Source organism: Nomascus leucogenys, chromosome 22a (genome assembly GCF_006542625.1).
Source record: "Nomascus leucogenys isolate Asia chromosome 22a, Asia_NLE_v1, whole genome shotgun sequence".
NCBI classification, from domain to species: Eukaryota; Metazoa; Chordata; class Mammalia; order Primates; family Hylobatidae; genus Nomascus; species Nomascus leucogenys.
Genome location: NC_044402.1, coordinates 90,606,403 through 90,628,394, shown reverse-complemented (window position 1 = coordinate 90,628,394; position 21,992 = coordinate 90,606,403). Strand labels below are relative to the sequence as shown.

The 21,992-nt window shown below is 37.8% G+C and overlaps 1 protein-coding gene across 2 annotated transcripts in view; it reads left to right on the top strand.

The window, feature by feature from the left end:
* The window catches only part of HIBCH (3-hydroxyisobutyryl-CoA hydrolase), a 114,408-nt gene that overhangs the window by 43,274 nt on the left and 49,142 nt on the right, over nucleotides 1–21,992 (top strand). For both annotated transcript variants that reach the window (XM_030802359.1, XM_003253855.3), the window contains exon 7: nucleotides 14,299–14,377. In XM_030802359.1, coding sequence (XP_030658219.1) covers nucleotides 14,299–14,377 — 79 coding nt within the window. The remainder of the gene's footprint in view (nucleotides 1–14,298; nucleotides 14,378–21,992) is intronic.

Genomic DNA, 21,992 nt, shown 5'->3' with positions numbered 1-21,992 from the left:
CACTTCTCTCTCGGTAGCCATTGTGGTTGTGCTTTATCTTCAGGATCATACTGGTAAAACCATGTTTCATCTCCTATTACAGTTCTTCAAAGAAATGCTTTAGGATCATGATCTCACTTATTTAAAATTTCCATTGAAAGCTCTGTTCTTGTCTGCAGCAGATCTGGATGCAATGGTTTTGGCACTCATCGGATGGAAAGTTTGCTCAGCTTTAATTTTTCAGTCAGAATTGTGTAAACTGAACCAATTATAAAAGAATTGTGGCATTGGCTATTGTTCATGCCGTTAACTATCAGTCATTTTCAATTAGGGCATGAACAAGATGAATTTTTTCCTCACAAATTGATGTGGATGGTCTGCCACTGTGGGCATCTTGAATATTGTCCCATGCCTTCTTAAAAAGAGTTATCTACTTGTAAACTGTTGATATCTTTGAGGCATTTTCCTCACAAACTTTTCACAACTCACCAGTGATTTTACTTTTCTTCCACACAAGCTTTACTGTAAATTTAATATTTGTTCTTGCTTCAATTTTAGCATAATTCATGTTGCTCTGATAGGGGCCCTTTCAGACTGCTGTCTTTTCCCTCTTAGGACCTCAAGCTAGATCCTGTTCTGGTATGTTATGACAAGTTAGTAAGAGTTGATTTTCATACAAAAAAAATTGAAGTTCATGCATAGTTTTTTCATAATAATGCATATTCCGTGAACTTTTTGAAGATTCATTGAATATAACAGAATTGCAGATTTGTTTAAAATTAAGTAGATATAGAACAGAGGACAATCCTTAAATTTTTGTTTTATACATGTAGTACCACTCCTATTTCCCTCCCCAACTGAATTGGATTTAAAGAACATTTTAGGTTCTTCTCTCCTTCTCTCTCTCCCTCCTAGTCTTCCTTTTTTTCCACCATCTTGCATTTTCAAATAGAAATGAAGTTGGCTCCCCAACCTAACTCAAAATATGGCACAGTATGGTATTGTTTTTGTGTTTCTCAAAGTGTTCTTAAGATGCTGCTAGTGAGAGGGTTTTGTGATTATAGGAGACCACAATATGCCACCCTAAATATGCCACTTTGGCATAAGGATTATTTTGAGCAGATTATTTTGAGAACCAGCAGATACAGGATCATCTCTGAAAACAGCACAAGTTACCTTTTTGTAAGAGAAATGTATACCTAGAAAGGAAATCTCTATTTGTAAGAGTGTCTCCCTTTCTGGGGAAGAAAAGGATGACCAAATTGCAAGAGACTCCTATCAACAGAGATACCAACATAAATCTGCAAAACAATCATTTCTCTTATTTACCATGCTTTTTGTGGTAACCTTCCTTCACATCCTTTCGAGTCGAAGTTGCTATGTAAGCTGGAGTTTTAGGCCCCCTCTTGGAGAGTTCTTATTTCTCCCTGGATAATCTCCTGTGTATACATGAGGTATATATGCTAATAAACTGTTTTTCTCTTGTTGGTCTGTCTTGTTACAGCAGTCCCAGCTAAGAACTCAGAAAGGTAAAGGGGAAATTCCCCCGCCACACACAATCAATAATAGAAAATCAAGTTTTAAAGTGTATTTTAGGAAGGGCATGTTGTCATGACTACAGAAGTGGGAGTTGGAATGGAATAAAAATAATGAGCATATACGTTACCCAAATGACTTTATTGCAGTACAGACTACCCACATGAAAGTTGACTAGTGCTCAGTTAAATGGGAACTACTGAATCAGATTATGTTTAGCCACTGATTAATGTCATTGAAGACATATTCTTATTTTCATAAAAAGAATGAACAGTGCTCAGAGATTGAATTATGTTAATATATTGCAAAGACTTGTTAGACATAATGGGTACCTTTTTTCAGTTTTAAAAGGTGTTCTGTTTCTTGCTATTAGTGACAGTTGAATAGAAGACATTTTAAACCATTTTTTAATTAAATAATAAAGTGCCAGGTTTTTCATAACAACATTTATTTTACTTAGTATGGAACCTGAGAGGCCGGGTGCAGTGGCATATGCCTGTAATCCCAGAGCTTTGGGAGGCCAGCGTGGGAGAGTCACTTGAGACCAGAAGTTCAAGTCCAGTCTAGGCAATATAGTGAGACTGTGTGTCTCCAAAAAATTAACCAGGCATGGTGGTGCATGCCTGTAGTCCCAGCTACTTGGGAGGTTGAGGCAGGAGGATTGTTTGAGTCTAGGAATTCAAGGCCGCAGTGAGCCATGATTGTGCCACTGCATCTGAGACCCTGCCGCAGGAAAAGAAAAAAAAAAGAATCTGAGAGTTTATGAAAGAAGAGATGAAATAATTTTATTAAGATTTTAGATAAACTTCTGAGTTCGGCTTCGTTTGGTATACTTCTTCCCACCCAACCTATGTCATTTAAATCTTTTTTTTTTAAAAAAACTGGCAGATATGAAAAGAGCTTTCTTTAAGAATGAAATATCAGTAACACAGCAGGAGCTGAGAGAGGAAAAATACAGGGAAATTTCCCTTGGATTTCTAAGTGTATAGGGTGTATGTTTATATGCATTCATTTTTATCTATATTGATGATTCAACTTTCTCCAAGTATGGATGGATATCTTGTTTTGATAGCGGTAGATTTCCTCTCATCCCCAGATGAGATTCTTTTAGATTTCCTTTCTGTCTTATTAGGGGAGAGTTAGGATTGCTTTTATTTATTTTTATTTTTATTTATTTTTGAGATGGAGTCTCGCTCTGTCACCCAGGCTGGAGTGCAGTGGTGTGATCTTGGCTCACTGCAACCTCCACCTCCTGGGTTCAAGCAATTCTCCTGCCTCAGCCTCCCGAGTAGCTGGGACTACAGGCACGTGCCACCACACCTGGCTAATTTTTGTATTTTTAATAGGTTGAGGTTTCACCATGTTGGTCAGGCTGGTCTCGAACTCCTGACCTCAAGTGATCCCCCTGCCTCGGCCTCCCAAAGTGCTGGGATTACTGGCATGAGCCACTGTGCCTGGCAGTAGGATTGCTTTGAGTTGCATAGTTTCTTATAGTAAATTTTCAAGGTCATTTAGTTTCTTAACGAGGTTGTTTTTTTTTTTTTTAAACAGGTAAGCATTGGGTTATATTGATTTTTCAAGATGTAATGGATTATCATCTAAGTGATGTTCCTCTGCTGCTTGGCAATGTACCACAGATGGTCTGTTTAATTGTATTTTACTACTTGTCTGTCTTACTAGATAGAGCCCTTGTTTTTTTACCTTCCTATACCCCATTTCCATCTACCCTTTAGCCCAGGGATATCTAAGTTGGAGAGTACTTTCATTTTCTTACCGAGAACTTTGACTTCACTACTTTCCGTCTCCCTGCCCCCCCATTAAGGTATTGCATTCTGGGAAATTTTTGACTTGCAGGAGTATAGATATTCTTGGCAACTTTGACAAACTTACAGATTCTGAGATCTATAGGGAGGTTTTTTTTTTTTCCCGTGGCCATTTCCTTTGGCCATATTGGTCAGGTTTTGGGTTCCTTTCATTTGTAATATGAAATCACCCTAGGTTCAAGGTCAAGTAGCAGGCACCTTTTGCCCTGTGCCTTTCTCATCTGGCCTTCTGCCCCGACCATGTTGGTTTGGATGATTTTTGGTCTAGAGGTTTCTGTTTGTTATTGAGGCATGAAAGTATTTCAGAGAAGAAAAGCGGAGGAGAGCTCTTTGCCCGTAAAACAAGCTCATTCCCCTAAGGATATATGGATATGTGAGCTTCAAAACTAACTAGAGGCTCATTATGACTTTAGCCAACATTTGAGCTTGTTCTCAACTATTTTACCCAAGCAGCAAAACTTACTGGATGTCTAGATGTGCTAGATACTGGTTGAGCTCTGGTGATAAAACAGTGAACAAAACAGACATGTTTTCCTTTCTCCTAGAGCTTACTATCCAAATAGGCAAATATGGGGTAGTCTGGAAATACATTAAACAATACTAGCCTTAATTGTGTGTATGTGTGAATAGTGTGGTGATGGGGGTAGTGTAGGGGAAAGCCTTTTGGAGGAAGTTATATTTAAGCTGAGGCTTAAGGAAGGAGGAATTAACCAGGGAAGAAAAGCTGAGAGTAGTAAAAGAATGCGATATGGTTGGTGCAGTTGTGTAAGGGTTTGATGCAGTGTTGAACGACAGTGTGTGGGTGAGAAGATAATAGCATATGTGAAAATGAGATAAGAGAGAATTCATATTTGAGCAAAGTTCAGTGTGCCTACATTTTATACTGTGGAGGAGATAGGGGTTAAATTCTGAGGCCATAGAGATAAGCAAGGAGCCACATCGGCTCTCTTATAGGACATGTTAAGTAGTTGATCTTCAGATCAATATGGAGAGCTAAGTAAGTGCTTTTTAGCAGGGGCAATGACTAGAACAGATTTGCATTTTAGAAAGATAACTCTGGTGGGAAGAATTGACTTTAGGAGGGTGGGATTAGAAGTAAAGTGATTATTTAGGAAGCTATTGCAGGGAATCGGGTGAGAGATTATGGTGATTAAAGGTAAGGTAGAGGCCAGACACGGTGGCTCACACCTGTAATCCCAGCACTTTGGGAGGCAGAGGCAGTGGATCACCTCAGGTCGGGAGTCTCAGACCAGCCTGGCCAACGTGGCAAAACCCCGTCTCTACTGAAAATACAAAAATTAGCTGGGCCCAGTGGCAGGCACCTGTAATCCCAGCTACCCGGGAGGCTGATGCAGGAGAATCGCTTGAAATCCAGGAGGTAGAGGTTGCAGTGAGCTGAGATCACGCCACTGCACTGTAGCCTGGATGACAGAGCAAGACTCCCTCTCAAAAAAAAAAAAAAAAAAAAAAAAGTAGGGTAGAGATAATGATGAAAGGGTAGATACTTAGATTTAAGAGGGAGATAGGGAGATTTTGGAGAACACTTGATGGGTTTTGATGATGCATTGTATGTGATGGATAAAGCAAGCAAGAATGACTTTCAGGTTTCTAGGCTGGGCCATGGAATAAATGGTGGCACTATTTACTGAGATTTGAGAAGAGTGGCTATGGAGTGGGCTGGGGAGAGTGAAGGGAGATGAGTTTAATTTTGAGCTGGACCTCCTAGAATGGTAAATAATAATACGTAAATAAGTTAAATATTTTCTCTCAATTATTTGTTGTTGAATATCATTTTTGTGTAAAAATAACATGAATTATACATACCCAACAGCAGGGTAAAAAAACCCTGTTTGGTGCTAATCTCTATGTCTCTATGTGTTAGTCCATTAAAATACATTATAATAAATATATTAATACATATTAAGATGCAGTATGAGCCCATTAATATGAGAAACATAGTAAAAAGTCTTTGTTTTTACTTTGCAGCCTGCTGTTCTGTTAATCTAATGCATGTGGTCCCAGAGATACATTAAGAAACTTATTTAATAGTCATAATAGTAACTTTTATGCCATAGTGAAAGCATGTGTGATGACAAATCTGCTTAAATTTCTAACAAAAGAAATTGAAATGGTGCTATTTCAAAGCACCATTTATCCTGAGTGATATCAATAGGCTATCACATACTCTCCAATACTGTGATGCAGTGTTTATTCTGGGCAGGAGCTTCCTCATTCTCTCTGGTTAGATTTAAATCCATGACTTTTTGTGTAAACATCAGTCACATCACCCCATTGTGTATCTTTCTGAGTTTGTTGTCTTCTTTACTGTGGTTATCAACTGTTTACTTTGGAATATTTACTTTTTGAGCACCAAGTTGAATTGTTTACATGTGCCTGTGTTTATGCGTTGAGGGATTAATCTTGCCATTAATATAAATCATGGGTGGTTAACTATGCCTTAAATAACCTTAAATATCTTTTTTTTAAAAGGTGTAATAACTAAATTTATTTTTACTAGTACATTTTTTTAAAAAATTTTATTTTACTTTAAATTCTGGGATACATGTGCAGAACGTGCAGGTATACATGTGCCATGATGATATGCTGCACCTGTCAACCCGTCATCTAGGTTTTAAGCCCCGCACGTATTAGGTATTTGTCCTAATTCTCTGTCTCCCCTTGCTCCCCACCTCCCAGCAGGCCCCGGTGTGTGATGTTCCCCTCCATGAGTCCATGTGTTCTCATTGTTCAACTCCCACTTATGAGTGAGAACATACGTTTGGTTTTCGGTACCTTTGTTAGTTTGCTGAGAATGATGGCTTCCAGCTTCATCCATGTCCCTGCAAAGGACATGAACTCATTTTTTTATGGCTGCATAGTATTCCATGGTGTGTATGTGCCACATTTTCTTTATCCAGTCTATCACTGATGGGCATCTGGGTTGGTTCCAACTCTTTGCTATTGTGAATAGTGCTGCAGTAAATGTATGTGTGCATGTGTCTTTATAGTAGAATGATTTATAATCCTTTGGGTATATACCCAGTAATGGGATTGCTGGGTCAAATGGGGTTTCTGGTTCTAGATCCTTGAGGAATCACCAAACTGTCTTCCACAGTGGTTGAACTAATTTACACTCCCACCAGCAGTGTAAAGCGTTCCCATTTTTCCACAGCCTTGCCAGCGTCTGTTGTTTCCTGACTTCTTAATAATCACCATTCTAACTGTGTGAGATGGTATCTCATTGTAGTTTTGATTTGTATTTCTCTAATGACCAGTTATGATGAGCTTTTTTTCATATGTTTGCTGGCTGCACAAATGTCTTGTTTTGAGAAGAGTCTGTTCCTATCCTTCACCCACTTTTTGATTTTTTTTTCTTGTAAATTTGTTTCAGTTCCTTGTAGATTCTGGATATTAGACCTTTGTCAGATGGATAGCTTGCAAAAATTTTCTCTCATTCCATAGGTTGCCTGTTCATGTTGATGACAGTTTCTTTTGCTGTGCAGAAGCTCTTTAGTTTGATTAGATCCCATTTGTCAATTTTGGCTTTTGTTGCCATGGCTTTTGGTGTTTTAGTCATAAAGTCTTTGCCCATGCCTATGTCCTGAATGGTATTGCCTAGGTTTTCTTCTAGGGTTTTTATGGTTTTAGGTCTTACGTTTAAGTCTTTAATCCATCTTAAGTTAATTTTTGTATAAGGTGTAAGGAGGGCGGTCCAGTTTCTGTTTTCTGCACATGGCTAACCAGTTTTCCCAGCACCATTTATTAAATAGGGAATCCTTTCCCCATTGCTTGTTTTTGTCAGGTTTGTCGAAAATTAGATGGTTTTAGATGTATGGTGTTATTTCTGAGGGCTCTGTCCTGTTCCGTTGGTCTATATACCTCTTTTGGTACCAGTACCATGCTGTTTTGGTAACTTTAAATATCTTTATAATTATCAGTCTTTGAAAATTAATATTGGTCTACTCTGGGCACGCTGCCTATGGGTTAGCCCTGCTCCACAAGGAGCAGTTAAAAAAAATTGCTTTTTGTCTAGAATAGTAATATCTGGAAATATGGGAGCGAGTGCTGATTCCTAGTTGCAGATTAACATATTTATATGTTTGAATGGATTTAATTGTCTTTTTAAAGTAATTATAATGAGATGTTCTTTTACAGCCAAAAACAGAGCTGTGTCAGCTTTTTTCTCCTATTGGAACAGTCTGAAAACTCATCTAGCTAGGTTTCTTAATTAAAAAGTAAAGTCTTAGGTTGCCTAAATTTTGCCTTTAGGGATGCCAAAAACTTAAATAGGAAGTCATTTTTACAGCGACAGAGTAGGAGTTTGACTACATTCACATACTTTTTCCATTTTTGTTCAAATGTTAGTTATGCCTGTCCATATTAACATTCTTTATAGTAGATTATATTACTATGTGAAGATGATTGTTTAATAATAATGCAGTTAAAAAAACGGAATGTCAGAGTACTTGGGACACCATAAATATAAGGCACAGAAGGGTTAAGATAGCATACCACACTAACTAAAGGAAAGTGGTATGACTTTTTAAATATCCAATGACGTACATTTTATGGCAAAAACTTTTATTTGAGGTAGGACATACCATAATTGTAGAATGGTTAGATAGTACATTTAAATTTTAATGTCCTGTGAGTCTGTATCTATTGTGCCTTTAGTTGTGGTCTTTTCTCATTTGTCTGATTATTTCTGATTTATTTCTAATTATTTAAAATGCAGGTATTTTTGAGTCCTAGGATGATATTCTCTCTCCAAAGAGGATGGACCTTGTTTCTGGTAGGTGTTCAGGCTAAGGTGTTCAGACTAGCAGTCCCAGATCATCTCAATCTAGTCAGGACTTCAGAGAAGTTGAAGTTGGACTTAATTCGAGGTCATCCTAGAATGATGGCTTGAATCTAGGCTGTCCTAGTTCCTGAGGTCCCCTTAGGGGCCCAACTTGGCAAGCCCTAAATTTCCATTTTTGCTTCTTTAGAAGATAAGGCTTAGGTCAATCTGTTTCAAACTTTTTTCAGCTTTTTACCATTTTAAGATCACTGATTATTGACTGTACTCAACTGCAGAAAGATACTTTGTAAATACTTGTCTAAAAGCCTTAGTTTATAACTAAATATGAAGCTGAATTACTTAATGAGTTCCATAGTGAACAATATGGCACTAGTACTAAAACGGAGAAGCTATAGGAACAAACCTTTGCCTATCTGAAATAACTCTACTGGTATGATATTTTCAAACATTTAAAAATGACTAATCTTGGCAGGGTGCGGTGACTCACGCCTGTAATCCCAGCACTTTGGGAGGCTGAGGTGGACGGATAACCTAAGGTCAGGTGTTCGAGACCAGCCTGACCAACATGGTGAAACTCCGTCTCTACTAAAAATACAAAAATTAACAGGGCGTGGTGGCATGCGCCTGTAATCCCAGCTACTCAGGAGGTTGAGGCAGGAGAATTGCTTGAACCCAGGAGGCGGAGGTTGCAGTGAGCCGATATTGTGCCACTGCACTGCATCCTGGGCAACAAAGCAAGACTCCGTCTCAAAAAATAAATTAATTAAAAATAAAAATGACTCATTTTGTGGCCAGGTGCAGTGGCTCACAGCTGTAATCCCAGCATTCTGGGAGGCCGAGGCAGGCGCATCACCTGAGGCGTGGAGTTTGAGACCAGCCTGGCCAACATGGTGAAATCCCATCTCTACTAAAAATACCAAAATTAGCTAGGTGTGGCAGTGCACATCTGTAGTCCCAGCTACTACAGAGGCCAAGGCAGGAGAATCACTTGAGCCCAGGAGACTGAAGTTGCAGTGAGTAAAGATCATGCCACTGCACTCCAGCCTGGGTGACAGGGTGAGACTCTGGCTCTAAATAAATAAATAAAAAAAAATGACTAATCTTGTAAACAAGTGGAAAGCTCTAAAAGGGGAAATAGATAAAACCACAATCATAAGAAATATTTGAACTTATTTCTTTCAATAACAGACAAAACAGAGACATACTGAGTACATATATTTTCATGCACATTTTATGTGCACGTACATGATTTGAATGAAAATTGTTTAATAAGCTTGACCTAATGAACATGCACTCAGTAACTGCAGAATTCATGTTCATTTCATGTGTGTATGAAACACTTGCCAAAATAGGCCATGGAGTTCGTCTTAATATATTTTAAAGGGTTAATCTTACAGAATATATTGTCTGTCCCCAGTGGAATTAAGGTTGCAATCTGTAATAGATAACAGGGAAATCCCAAATGTTTGGAACATGAGCAGTAACCTCATATGACATCACAATGAAATGATCAAAATACACACACACACACACACACACACACAAAGAAATTTAAAATCAATAAACAGTAAATATCAAAGCTGAAAATTATTTTTATAGACTATTAAAACTGATAAATCCTTAGTGATAAGTTGATAAAGATAAAAGCAAAGTATGTTACAAATACAGAAATGAAAAATAGCACATCTCTATAAAACCCATAGCCATTGAAAAGATTACAAGAGGACATTATGTACAACTTTATGGTCATATATTTCAAAATTTTGATGAAATGGACAAATTATCCATAACTGTTAAAGTAAATCTTTAAAAACCTTTTCACAAAGAAAATTTCAGTCCCAGGGGTTAGGGAGGGATTACTTAAATAATACACTAAATGTACCATAAGCAAAATGAACAAATTGTAACGTGTTAAGAATGAGAACTTCTATTCATTCCAAGACATCCTTGAAAGAGTGAAAAGGCCAAGCCACAGACTGAAAACGTATTTGGTATATGTCTGATAAGGGAATCCTGTTTAGAATATATAGAGAATTTCTACCAATTCAAAAATCCAGTAAAAAAAAAAAAAAAAGAGCAAAAGATTAGAACAGACGTTTCACAGCAAAAGATTAGAACAGACATTTTGCAAAGAGGATACCCAGATCGCTAATAAACCTGGAAAAGCTCTCAGCTGCGTTAATCATCAAGGATATGCAAATTAAAACTTCAGTGAAATACTAACATATAGTCATTAGAATGGCTAAAATGTGAAAGACCTCTTGAAGTGTTCGCGAGGAGGTAGAACAGCGAACTCATACACAGCTAGTGGAGTAGAAATTGGTACTACCACTTAGGGAAATTGTTTTGATATATTTTAAAGTTGAATGAGTCAGTACTTTTTTTTTTTTTTTTTTTTTTTTTTGAGACAGTCTTGCTCTGTCCTCCAGGCTGGAGTGCAGTGGCACAATCTCAACTCACTGCAACCTCCACCTCCCAGGTTCAAGCAATCCTCCTGCCTCAGCCTCCCGAGTAGCTAGGATTACAGGCACATGATACCATGCCCGGCTAATTTTTGTAGTTTTAGTAGAGACGGGGTTTCACCATGTTGGCCAGGCTAATCTCGAACTCCTGATCTCAGGTGACCCGCCCACCTTGGCCTCCCAAAGTGCTGGGATTACAGGCATGACGTGAGCCACTGTACCTGGCTGATTAATACTCTTTGACCTGACACTTTTACTCCCTGATATATATCTGACCAAAATGTGTGCACTTGCACCAAAACATGCAGAAGAATGGCCACTGAATTGTTATTTGCAATAGCCAAAAACTGGAGACAACCCAAATAGCCATTTATATTAGAATGGATTAACGAATTGTTTATTCATACAGTGCTATACAATGAAAAAGAACAAATTACTGCTATTTGCAAGAACATAAAATCTCACAAACATAATGTTGACTGAAAGAAGTAAGACAGTAATATATATTCTGTGATTCTGTTTATATCTAGATAAACCAGAAAAAACTCTAATCCTTTGTTAGAGGTCAAAATAGTAGCTACTTGAGGGATGGAGGGTGTAGTGACTGACAGGGTACATAGCACAATAGCACAATTTCTGATAGTTTTTATCTGGGTTTTTGTTACATGGTTGTGTTCATTTGGGGATAATTCATTGAAACTATATGCTTGCAAACTTACTATTTGTTACTGTTTGTGTACCTTTAAGTGGAGATTATACATCAAGAAAGTTTTTTAAAAAAAAAAAGAAAGCCCGTGTGGCTTACTGGAGGGGAAGTGAGAAAGTGGGGAATGGTAGACTATAAAATCAGGAAGGTAGAAGGGGACCAGATCATATGGGACCATATCAGCCATGATAATATTTTAGTGTGATGGGAAGTCACTGGAGACTTTTGGGCGGGAGAATGACGTGATATGTTTTACATTTTAATAAGCGTGCTTTGACTGGTATAGAGATGACAGATTGTGGCAAGAATAGAAGCAAGATACACCAGCCTGGGCAAGAGAGGATAAAGGCTTCAAGTAGGGTTTAATAGTGTAGATGGTGAAAAGTGGCCCAGTCCAGGATATATTTTTAAGTTAGAGCTCTCAGGATAGTTCATAGATTACACTGTGGGGTAGAAAGGAAAGAAGGTAATGCTGAGATGTTTGGCCTGAGCAGCTGGGTGAATTGTGGTGCTGTTTACTGAGATGAAGACAGAGAGAGGAGCACACTTAAGGAGAAATCAAGATATTTACTTTTGATGTGTGAAGGTTGAGATACTTATTAGACATTCAAGATGAGACGTTAAATAGCTGAGTAGGGAAATCAGGGATGGGGAAATAATTTATTAGTGTTTTAGGTGGTGCTTAAAATCCTAGGGCTGGAAGAGATCTCCTAGGGAATGCACGTAGACAGGACAGAGTACAGTGGGGTAGAGTGAAGTGGAGAAGAAGGATGACATCTAATTATTGTGGCAGGTCAACACTTTGATATCAGGGAGAAATGAAAGAGCAACTAATGAGTTAGATTTTAAAGCAGGAGTGTATGGTGCCTCAAAGCCCAGTAAAGCATTTCATAAAGTAGGAATGAGCAACTGTCAAATATTACTGAGCTATTTAGCTAATGTTCAGCTTGGTGAAAAATGAGATTTGACTACTGGGTTTGGTAGGTTTGGGGGAGAGATTTGAGGAGAGTTGGAATTGGAATAAAGTATTATATTTGGAGAATGAATCTGTATAAAATTAGCTAATACAATAAAACTTGAAGACTTTGGAGCCTTTTTAGTCTAGCAAAGGAGTATCAGCTAAGATTAATGGTCAAATAAAATGTAAAATCAAATTTCAGAAGTTAAGGGGGCTGCTTACAAGTAACCTATAATAGATTCTTTGATGTAAGATAGAAAAATTAGTTATGAATCTGCCATTAGGGTTTTACACCCCATTCGAAATGGTTCAGCATATTCCTAGTATCTTCAAGTGAAGTGGCTTGACTATTCTGAACCTTCGTCTTTATTGAAAGGCTTTAAAATTGGCTCTTAATGATTCTTATGTCAGCGGTCTCTTATTCTGATAGTTTTTCATTAATAACTTTTTACTCAAATCTTGATGTCTTTTCTTTAATTCACTATTATCAGCCAATGCTGAAATAAAACATACTATGTAATATAAGATAACGAATGGAATCAATGAATCAGTTACCCCGCATGGATCTGTAGCTTCTATGTGAAGTAATATGGGGCTTTTAAGTTTCTTTTTCCATAGAGTTCAGGAGGTGGAGAGGGCCCTCTGTAGAGAATTTGGTCTGTTAGGTTGTTCCTTTGTAAAGGAATGAAGATTCCAGAAGATGTGATGGGAATGGCTAGTCAGGGACAGCAGTGTTAGGAGGTTGTGTTGGTAGGAAAAACACAGAACAGTATTGCAGTGAATGTATACTGGGGGCCCAAAGACTTATGTTGTGTGATGCTGATGGCAGGATCTAGGTCTAGTTCTAACTGAAAATGTGGTGAAGAGACATTTTAATTGGAAAAAAAAGAGACTCACTCAAAAAGATCCACAAAAGAGAATGGGGCAGTTATTAGACAAGTTCAGGGACCTTAAGCATTGCTTATGTTCCTGAAAATTGGACTGCAGGTGTGGGCTTAAGGCAAATTTAAGTTGTGTGTTTATTTTTCTATCTCTGCTTCTTTTTATGTGTTTGTTTTGTCTTCTGTCTTGTACAGACTGCAGCATTCTCAGGGTTTTTTTCTTTTCTTTTTTTTTTTTTTCTCTACCACATATAAAACCAGCTTTTACTTGCCTATCATGTCATCTTTAGCTCAAATGTCAGATGACCTTTAAGCTTCACTGCCTGTCATCGACTGACAACTGTGCACTGTGTTTTAGTTTAAGTATCTAAGAGTAAGAACCTTATCTAATTCACCCCTGCCTCTTTGCTCCCCAGGCCTCTGAATTCTGGTTAGTCTCCATTGGCTGCCCTTGGGTCCATTGCCCATCCCTAGTTCAGCCTTTCCTGGGGAAAGGAAAAAAAGAGTCTCTGGGCAGAGCAGATTCCCTTAGAGAAAAAACAGTGATTGAGCAGGCAGTGGCTCTAGTTTTTCTTCTTACCTTAGAAGTTTTATGATTAATTGAAATTGTAAAAGCTTAAAATTTTGGAGGAATGGCATGAAGCCCCCATGGCTAGTGGAACGAGTGCGGGAAGAGTGATGGGAGATAAGGTCAAAGAGGTCGGCTAAGCCACGTGATATAGAGTCTTGCAGGCCATACAGTGTGAATTTTATGTATGTATAGTTGTATATATTGTTATATATAAAATATATATCAGATAAATATACACATTTGTTCAAATATAAGAAATACATAGGGAAAAAAATCGTAGGTTACTTACCAAATTGATAATAGCTATGTGTCTCTGTGGAGGAAGAGAATGACCAGACTAGGATGGGGGTGTGGTCAGACTTTATGTGTAAATGTTTAATAAAGGAGAATATAGTCATGTGCTGTTTGTGGAATTCAAAGTTAGTTGAAAGAGGTGGGGACAACCTGTCCCCTGAAGCAAGTTCCTGTGGAGTATAAAGATAATTTACTTGCTTTGTAATGTTTGTAAGTGCGTGAATTTGTTTGTTTTTTAACAATATGTTTAATTCCCCCCCGCCTCTTTTTTTGCCTTTTTTCTCTAGGGAGTTGGTCTCTCAGTCCATGGGCAATTTCGAGTGGCTACAGAAAAGTGTCTTTTTGCTATGCCAGAAACTGCAATAGGTAAACAACCAGAATTTTTTTTATAATTACTTTTAGCATCATCTTCTTTTGATATATTTCAGAGTTTACTGTTGTTGAAGGAATTGATGGAATCTTGTGTGAGATACAATAATGAAAGGATTTTAAAAAAGAAATTAAATAGGAAGATACTTTGAAGTCTATATTAGCTAGTGATTGTATCTGAAAACACAAAACTGAGAACATTAAAGGAGACATTAACACACTGTAAATAAAACATTAACACTGTAGATAAAATATCATTAAGGGAATATATTTTTGCCTATAGATCTGTGCAGTTTTGAGTTGTGATCAAAACTATCATATGACACTTTTGAGTTAATTTTTGTATATGGTGAGGGGTGTGGATCACCTATATAAGTCAAAGTTTATTTTGTATATGGAAATACAATCATTCCAGTACCAACTGTTGAAAGGGTATTGTTTTGCTACTGAATTGCCTGTGTAGCTTTGTTATAGTTGGTGCCAACACCGTGTTGTCTTGGTTAGTGTTGCTTTATAGTAAGTCTTAAAATCAGGTAGTGATAATGTTCCACCTTTGTTCTTTGTATCTTACCGAGTTGCTTTGGCTATATAGGTTCTTTGTATTTCCATATGTATTTTAGAGTTACTTGTCAATTTCAACAAAAAAGCCTGCAGATGAATTTAGAGAATTGACATCTTAACACTATCGAGTCTTTTCAGACCTGTGAGCAAGATATAATTCTTCATTTATGTAAGTGGTCTTTAATTTTTCTCAGCATGGATTTTTAGTTTTCAGTTTATAGGTCTTATCTTTTGTCATATTTATCCATAAGTATTTCATATTAATGATATTTCTGAAAAAACTTTCAGTTCTAATTGTTAGTTACCAGTCTAAAGAAATACAGTTGATTTTTGTATTTACCTTTATCATGCAGACTTACTAAACTCACTTATTAGTTTTAGTTGCTTTAGAATTGAATAGAATTTGATTCTACTTTACTGGAATTCCTAAAGAGACAATTATGTCATTTACAAGTAAGAGCAGTTTTACTTTTTCCTTTTCTTTTTCTAATCTGGATAGCTTTTCTTTCTTTCTCTTGCCCTATTGCATAGAATAGAACTTTCAATACAATGTTGAATAGAAGTGAGAGTGGACATTTTTTCCTTGTTCCTGATTTTAGGGGAAAGCATTGTCTTCTACTAATTAAGTTTGATGTTAAGGTATATATTTTTCATTTAAGGAACAAGACAATGATGGCTGCTCTCATCGTTTCTATTCAATACTGTATTGAAAGTCCTTTCCAGAGCAATTAGGCAAGAGAAAGAAATAAAAGGCATCCAAACAGGAAAAGCAGAGGTGAAACTGTCACTGCTGATGACATGCTCTTATATATATATGGAAAACTCCAACAGCTCCAACAAAAAACTGTTTGAACTAATAAATAAATACAGTAAAGCTGTAGGATATAAAATCAACACATAAAAATCAGCATTTCTATACACTAACAACAAACTATTTGAAAAATAAGAAAACAATTTCATTTACAAAAGCATCAAAAAGAATAAAATACTGAGAAATAAATTTAACCAAGTAGGTAAAATCTGTATGGCAAAACCACATCTCTACAAAAATAACAAAAGGTAGCTGAACGTTGTGGCATGTGCCTGTGGTTCCAGCTGCTCAGGAGGTGGAGATAAAAGGATGGGTTGAGCCCTGGAAGTAGAGGCTGCAGTGAGCTGAGATCATGCCACTGCACTGCAGCCTGGGCGATACAGCCAGACCATGTCAGTCAGACACACACACACACACACACACACACACACACACACACACACACACACATCTGTATACTGAAAACTACAAAACTTTGATGAAAAAAATTGAAGAAGACACAAATAAATAAAAAGATATTCCATGTTCATGGATTGGAAGAATATTTTTAAAATGTTCATACTACCCAAGGTGATCTACAGATTCAGTGTAATCCCTATCAAAATCCCAATGTCAGTTTTCAAAAAAATAGAAAAAACAATTCTAAAATTCATATGGAACCAAAAAAGACTGCAAATAGCCAAGATAATCTTAAGCAAAAAGAGCAAAGCTAGAGGCTTTGTACTGACTTCAAACACTATTGCAAAGCTTTAGTAATCAAAACAGCATAGTACTGGAATAAAAATGGATACATAGACCACTGGAAAAGAATAGCAAGCCCAGAGACAAATCCATATATTTGCAGTTAAGTGATTTTCAAGAAAGATGCCAAGAATACATAATGGTGAAAGGACAGTCTCTTCAATAAATGATGTCAGAAAAACTGGATATCCATATGCAGAAAAATGAAATTAGACCCATACCTCATATTATATTTTAGAAAAAAACCTCAGATGGATTAAAGATGTAGCCATAGAACCTGAAGCTGCAAAACCACTAGAAGAAAACATATGGGAAAATGACATGACATTAATCTGGTCAATAATTGTTTGGCTTTGACCCTAAAAGCTCAGGCAACAAAAACAAAAATATACAATTGCTGTTGTATATACAAGTGTTGTTGAATCCATCCAACATCCAGGCTACGCTGATGCAAGGGGTGGCTCCCAAGGTCTGTGCATAGACAAATAGAATTATATCATGTAAAACGCTTCTAGAAGCACAGCAAAGAAAACAATTAGCAGAGTGAAGAGGCAACCTATTCTAATCTCTGCTCATTGCCTAGTTCCCAAGTCACTTCTACATTTCCAGGTATCTTTATAGCAATGCCCTACTTCTCTGGTACTGGTTTTCTGTATTAGTCCATTCTCACATTGCTATAAAGAACTACCTGAGACTGGGTAATTTATGAAGAAAAGAGGTTTAATTGGCTCACAGTTCCACAGGCTGTATGGGAAGCATGACTGGGGAGGTCTCCAGAAATTTACAGTCATGGCCAAAGATGAAGGGGAAGCAAGTGCATCTTCACGTGGCTGGCAGGAGAGCGAAGGGAGAAGTACTGCACACTTTAAAACAACCAGATACCATGAGAACTCACTCATTATTATGAGAACAGCAAGGGGGAGATCTGCCGCCATGACCCAATCACCTTCCACCAGGCCCCTCATCCAACATTGGGGATTACAATTCAACATGAGATTTGAGTGGGGACACAGAGCCAAACCATATCAGGGCCTTTCAAGGAATTTGTCAATTTGTTACATAAAGTTGTTCATAATTGCTTTTTTGTATGTATCACCTGAAGTTCACATGTTGGAAACTTAATTCCCAACTCAGCAGTGTTGAGAGTTGGTACCACTAAGAGGTGAGTGGTTCATGAGGGCTCTTCCAGTTTTTGCAGGTTAGTTCCCGATACAGGGATGACTTCAGCCCCCTTTCCTTCTGCTCTCTTGTCCTATCTCACCCTTGCCTTTTGCCATGGGATGATGCACCAAGAAGGCCCTCGTGTGATGTTGGCACCATGATATTGGACTTCCCAGCCTCCAGAACTGTGAGAAATAATTTTTTTTTCTAAATTACCCCGGTCTGTGGTATTCTGTCATAGCAACACAAAATGCACTAAGACAATAATATTCCCGTATTATCTTTTTAATATCTGTAGACTCCTTAGTGATTTCTGCCTCTCTTATTCTTGATATTGGTCATTGTGTCTTCTCTTTTTTTTCCCCCTGATCAATCTAGTTAGAGGTTAATTAATTTTATTGATCTTAAACAGATTTTTGTTTTCATTTATTTTTCATTTTGCTGATTTCTGCTCCAGTATTCATTCCTCCTTTCTTCTGCTTATTTTAGATTTTGTTTGCTCTTCTTTCATTTCCTCAGGTGAAAGCTGAGTTCATGTGTATGAGATGTGGGTATGGAATTCGATTCTACTCTGGTTTTTAATTTCAGTAATTTAAAGATGTTACTACACTGTCATCTCATTTGATTTCCTACAGAAAGTCTTCCTTCTTCCTTATTTTTGTTCCTGTGTCTTTTTATTTTCTCTGGCTGCTCTTAAGATTTTCTCTTGATCACATGTTTCGAGCCATTTGATTATGATGTGCTTTGGTGCTCTTCATATTTCTAATGCTTGTGGTTATTGAGCTACTTAGGTTTATAACTTCTGTCAAATTTGGAAAATTTTCTGTCATTATTTCTACAAATACTTTTTTTCCACCCATTCCCTTTTCAGGAATTCTGGTCATACTTCTATAAGGCTCACTTATGCTTCATTCATTAAAAACTTTTTTTTCTCTCTTTCATTTTAGATAGTTTCTGTTCCTGTGTCCTTAAGTTCATTAATTTTCTCTTCTAGAAGATCTAGTCTGCCCTTAATCTCATCCAGGTATTTTTCAGCTTATACATTCATTTCAGTTTTCATCTCTAGAAGTATGATTTGGTTCTTTTTCTAAAAAGAAAAATTTTCTGTGTCTCTAACTTCTTGAATATATAGGTTATGTTTGTGATAACTGTGTTAATGTTTTTGTCTGCTAGTTCTAACATTTATGTCAGTTCTTATTTTTTTAAATCACCTCTTTATGGTTAGTATTTTCCTGCATCTTTAGATAGCTGGTAATTTTTTATTGAATTGTAGATATTGTAAACTTTACTTTGGGTGCTGGATATTTTTGTATTCTTTTAAGTATTTTTGAGATTTCTTCTGAGATGAATTTAAATTCCTGGGAAACATCTTAATATTTTCAAGTGTTACAAGATTTATTATTAATTTTTTTTTTTTGCAGAATTGGAGCAATGCTCCAACTAGGGCTAATTATTTCCCACTACTGGGGCAAGATCTTGCTCTGTGTTCTGCACAGTGCCCCATGACATCAATCATGAGTTTTTCTAGTCCAGGTGGTGGGGATCATGCTGTTTTTAGTCCTGCGTGGGTTCCCAGTACTGTTCTCTATAATCATTTTCTGTGATTCTTTCCTTAGTCTCATGTAGTGATCTTGTTAGGCGTTGTGTCCTCACCCAAATCTCATCTTGAATTGTAATCCCCATAATCCCCCGTGTCCAGGGAGAGATCTGGTAGGAGGTGATTGGATCATGGACGCAGTGTCTCCCTTGCTGTTCTCATTGACAGTGAGTTCTTACGAGAGCTGATGGTTTTATAAGGGGCTCTTCCCCCTTTGCTCCTCACTCTTTTTTCTCCTGCTGCCATGTGAGAAGGTCCAAGCTTGCTTTGCCTTCTGCCAATTAAGTTTCCTGAGGCCTCCTTAGCCATTTGGAACTATGAGTCAATTAAACCTCTTTCCTTTATAAATTACTCAGTCTTGGACAGTGTGAGAAGTGACTAATCATGTAGTTTCTTGACACACACACACACACACACACAGACACACACACACACATACACACTCTCTCTCTCTTTCTCTCTCCATTCCTAAGCTAAGTACTTAAAAGAGACACCCTGCAGATCTCCAGAGCTTTCTCTCTGTAGCTCTCTCTGCTCTGGTACTCTGTTCTGGGAATTCTAGCTGTTTTGGTTTCCCTAGACTTTTAGCTTCATCTTCTCAAATGAGGGACTATGCTGGGCCTGGGAACTCACTCAAGGCATGAAGTTGGAGCTGTTCTAGGATTCACCTTGCTTGTTTTCTGATATTCAGAGACCACGTTTCTTTATTGCTTGATGTTCAGTGTGTTGAAAACACTATTGATCCATATATTGTGTCTGTTTTTATAGTTGTTTCAGGTAGGGGGATAAGTCTGGTTCCTGTTACTCTATCTTGTCCAAAGTGTAAGTCTCCCAGATGGCTACTTTAAATTGGATGATTAAAGATGCTCTCAGAGGAGTTGTCCTTTAAGCTGAGAGTTGAATAACAAGAGTCAGCTACATGAAGAACTGAGAGCAGAATATTGTGGCATTGAGAAAAGTTAGCTCAAGACCCTTAGGTAAGAATGAACTTGGCCTGTTAAAGGAACCAAATGGAGGCCATCTGTGTCTGAATCGAGGGCAGGAGTGAGCTAACATGCTCTCAAAAGGGTACATGGGGGCCTCTAGTGAAGAGTTAAGATTTAAGCCTAAATATGGGAAGTTGTGGAAGAGTATAAAGCAGGCAATGACATAATCTAGTTTATATTTATATTTTAGTACTATGATTCTGGCTACTTTGAGGATAATGGATTGTAGGGGTAGCAGAGTAGAAGCAGTGAGATTGGATAGTAGGTTATTACATTAGTCTAGAGCTACACTGTCCAATACTGTATAGCCACTAGCCACAAGTGGCTTTTAAAATTTTAATATAAATTAATTAAATTTAAAGAAGACAAATTCAGTTGCTCAGTCACACCAGCTACATTTCAGGTGTTTAATAGCTACATATGGCTAGTGGCTATCTTATTGGACAGCAGAAATTATAGATTTCATCATTGTAGAAAGTTCTGTTGGACAGCACAGTCTGGAGAGATTTTGGCTTTGGAGTAGTTTGGAGGTATAGAGTTGAATAGAGTGAATAGATTTGAAACATGTTTTGGGCTTAACTGACTTGCCGGTATGATGAATCAGGAATAACTCTAAGGTATTTAGCTTGTGCTACTTGATGGATGAGGCTGATTAGGGAAGGAGCAGTGTAGTTGGAGGTTTGTGAAACAGTAGTTCTACTTTTGCCATGTTAAATGTAAGATACTTATTATCCGTGTGGTTCTGTTTAGGTGGCAGATCTAAGAGTTCGGTATTCATGGGAGAAGGCATGAGTGATTTCGCAGTGTATTAGACTTTTAGGGCTACATAACAAAATACCACAAACTTGGTGGCTTAAACAGCAGAAATTTTTTTTCTCACAGTTCTGGAGACTGAAAGGCTGAGATCAAGGTGTCAGCAGATGGTTCTATTGAGCCCTCTCTCTGTGGCTTATAGACTGCTGCCTTCTTGCTCTGTCCTCATATGGCCTTTTCTCTGTTCACATGCATCCCTGGTGTTTCTTCCTCCTCTTATAAGGACATCAGTCCTGTTGGATTAGGACCCCACCCTTATGACCTCACTTAACCTTAATTACCTCTTCAAAGGCCCTGCTTCCAAATGCAGTTACATCGAGGGTTAGGGCTTCAACACAGGACTTTTTGGAAGGACGCAATGCAGTCCATAGCAGGGAGTAATCAGCATATAGATATTATCTAAAGTCATAGGAGTTAAGGAAAATGTGTATATAGGAAAGAAGAGGTAGCCTAATGTGGAGCTTAGGCACAGTGAGCAAGAGGTCAAGCGGAGGAGGTGGTGTCTGTGAGGGAGACTGGAAAGAAGCAGAATTGGGGGAAGGGGAAAAAAAGAGAGAATGTGGTACCCTGGAAGAGAAGAATGTGTTGTCAGGATGGAGGGTTTTTCCACTTGGGCAGCATGCTGCTGAGGCTCTGGGACAGGAAGGAGTGTAGAATGTTAGGGAACTGAAAGAAGACCAGAGTGGCTGGAGTATAGGGAGTGAGTAGTAAGGGATGTAGTGGAAAAAGTGGTAAGGGGCCTTGAAGACTTTTATAAAGGTGTTTGTTTTAATCCAGGAGAAACAGGCAGCCATGGGAGGGTTTTAAGCAGTGGAATGCAAGACCCTTGTAAGGATTTGTGTTTTAAAAAGATCACTTTGGCTATTGTGTGGAGAACAGTTTAGAGGGGAAATCAGTAAGATGTGGTCACTGATGGGGATTAAGGGGATGGTGCGAGAAGAT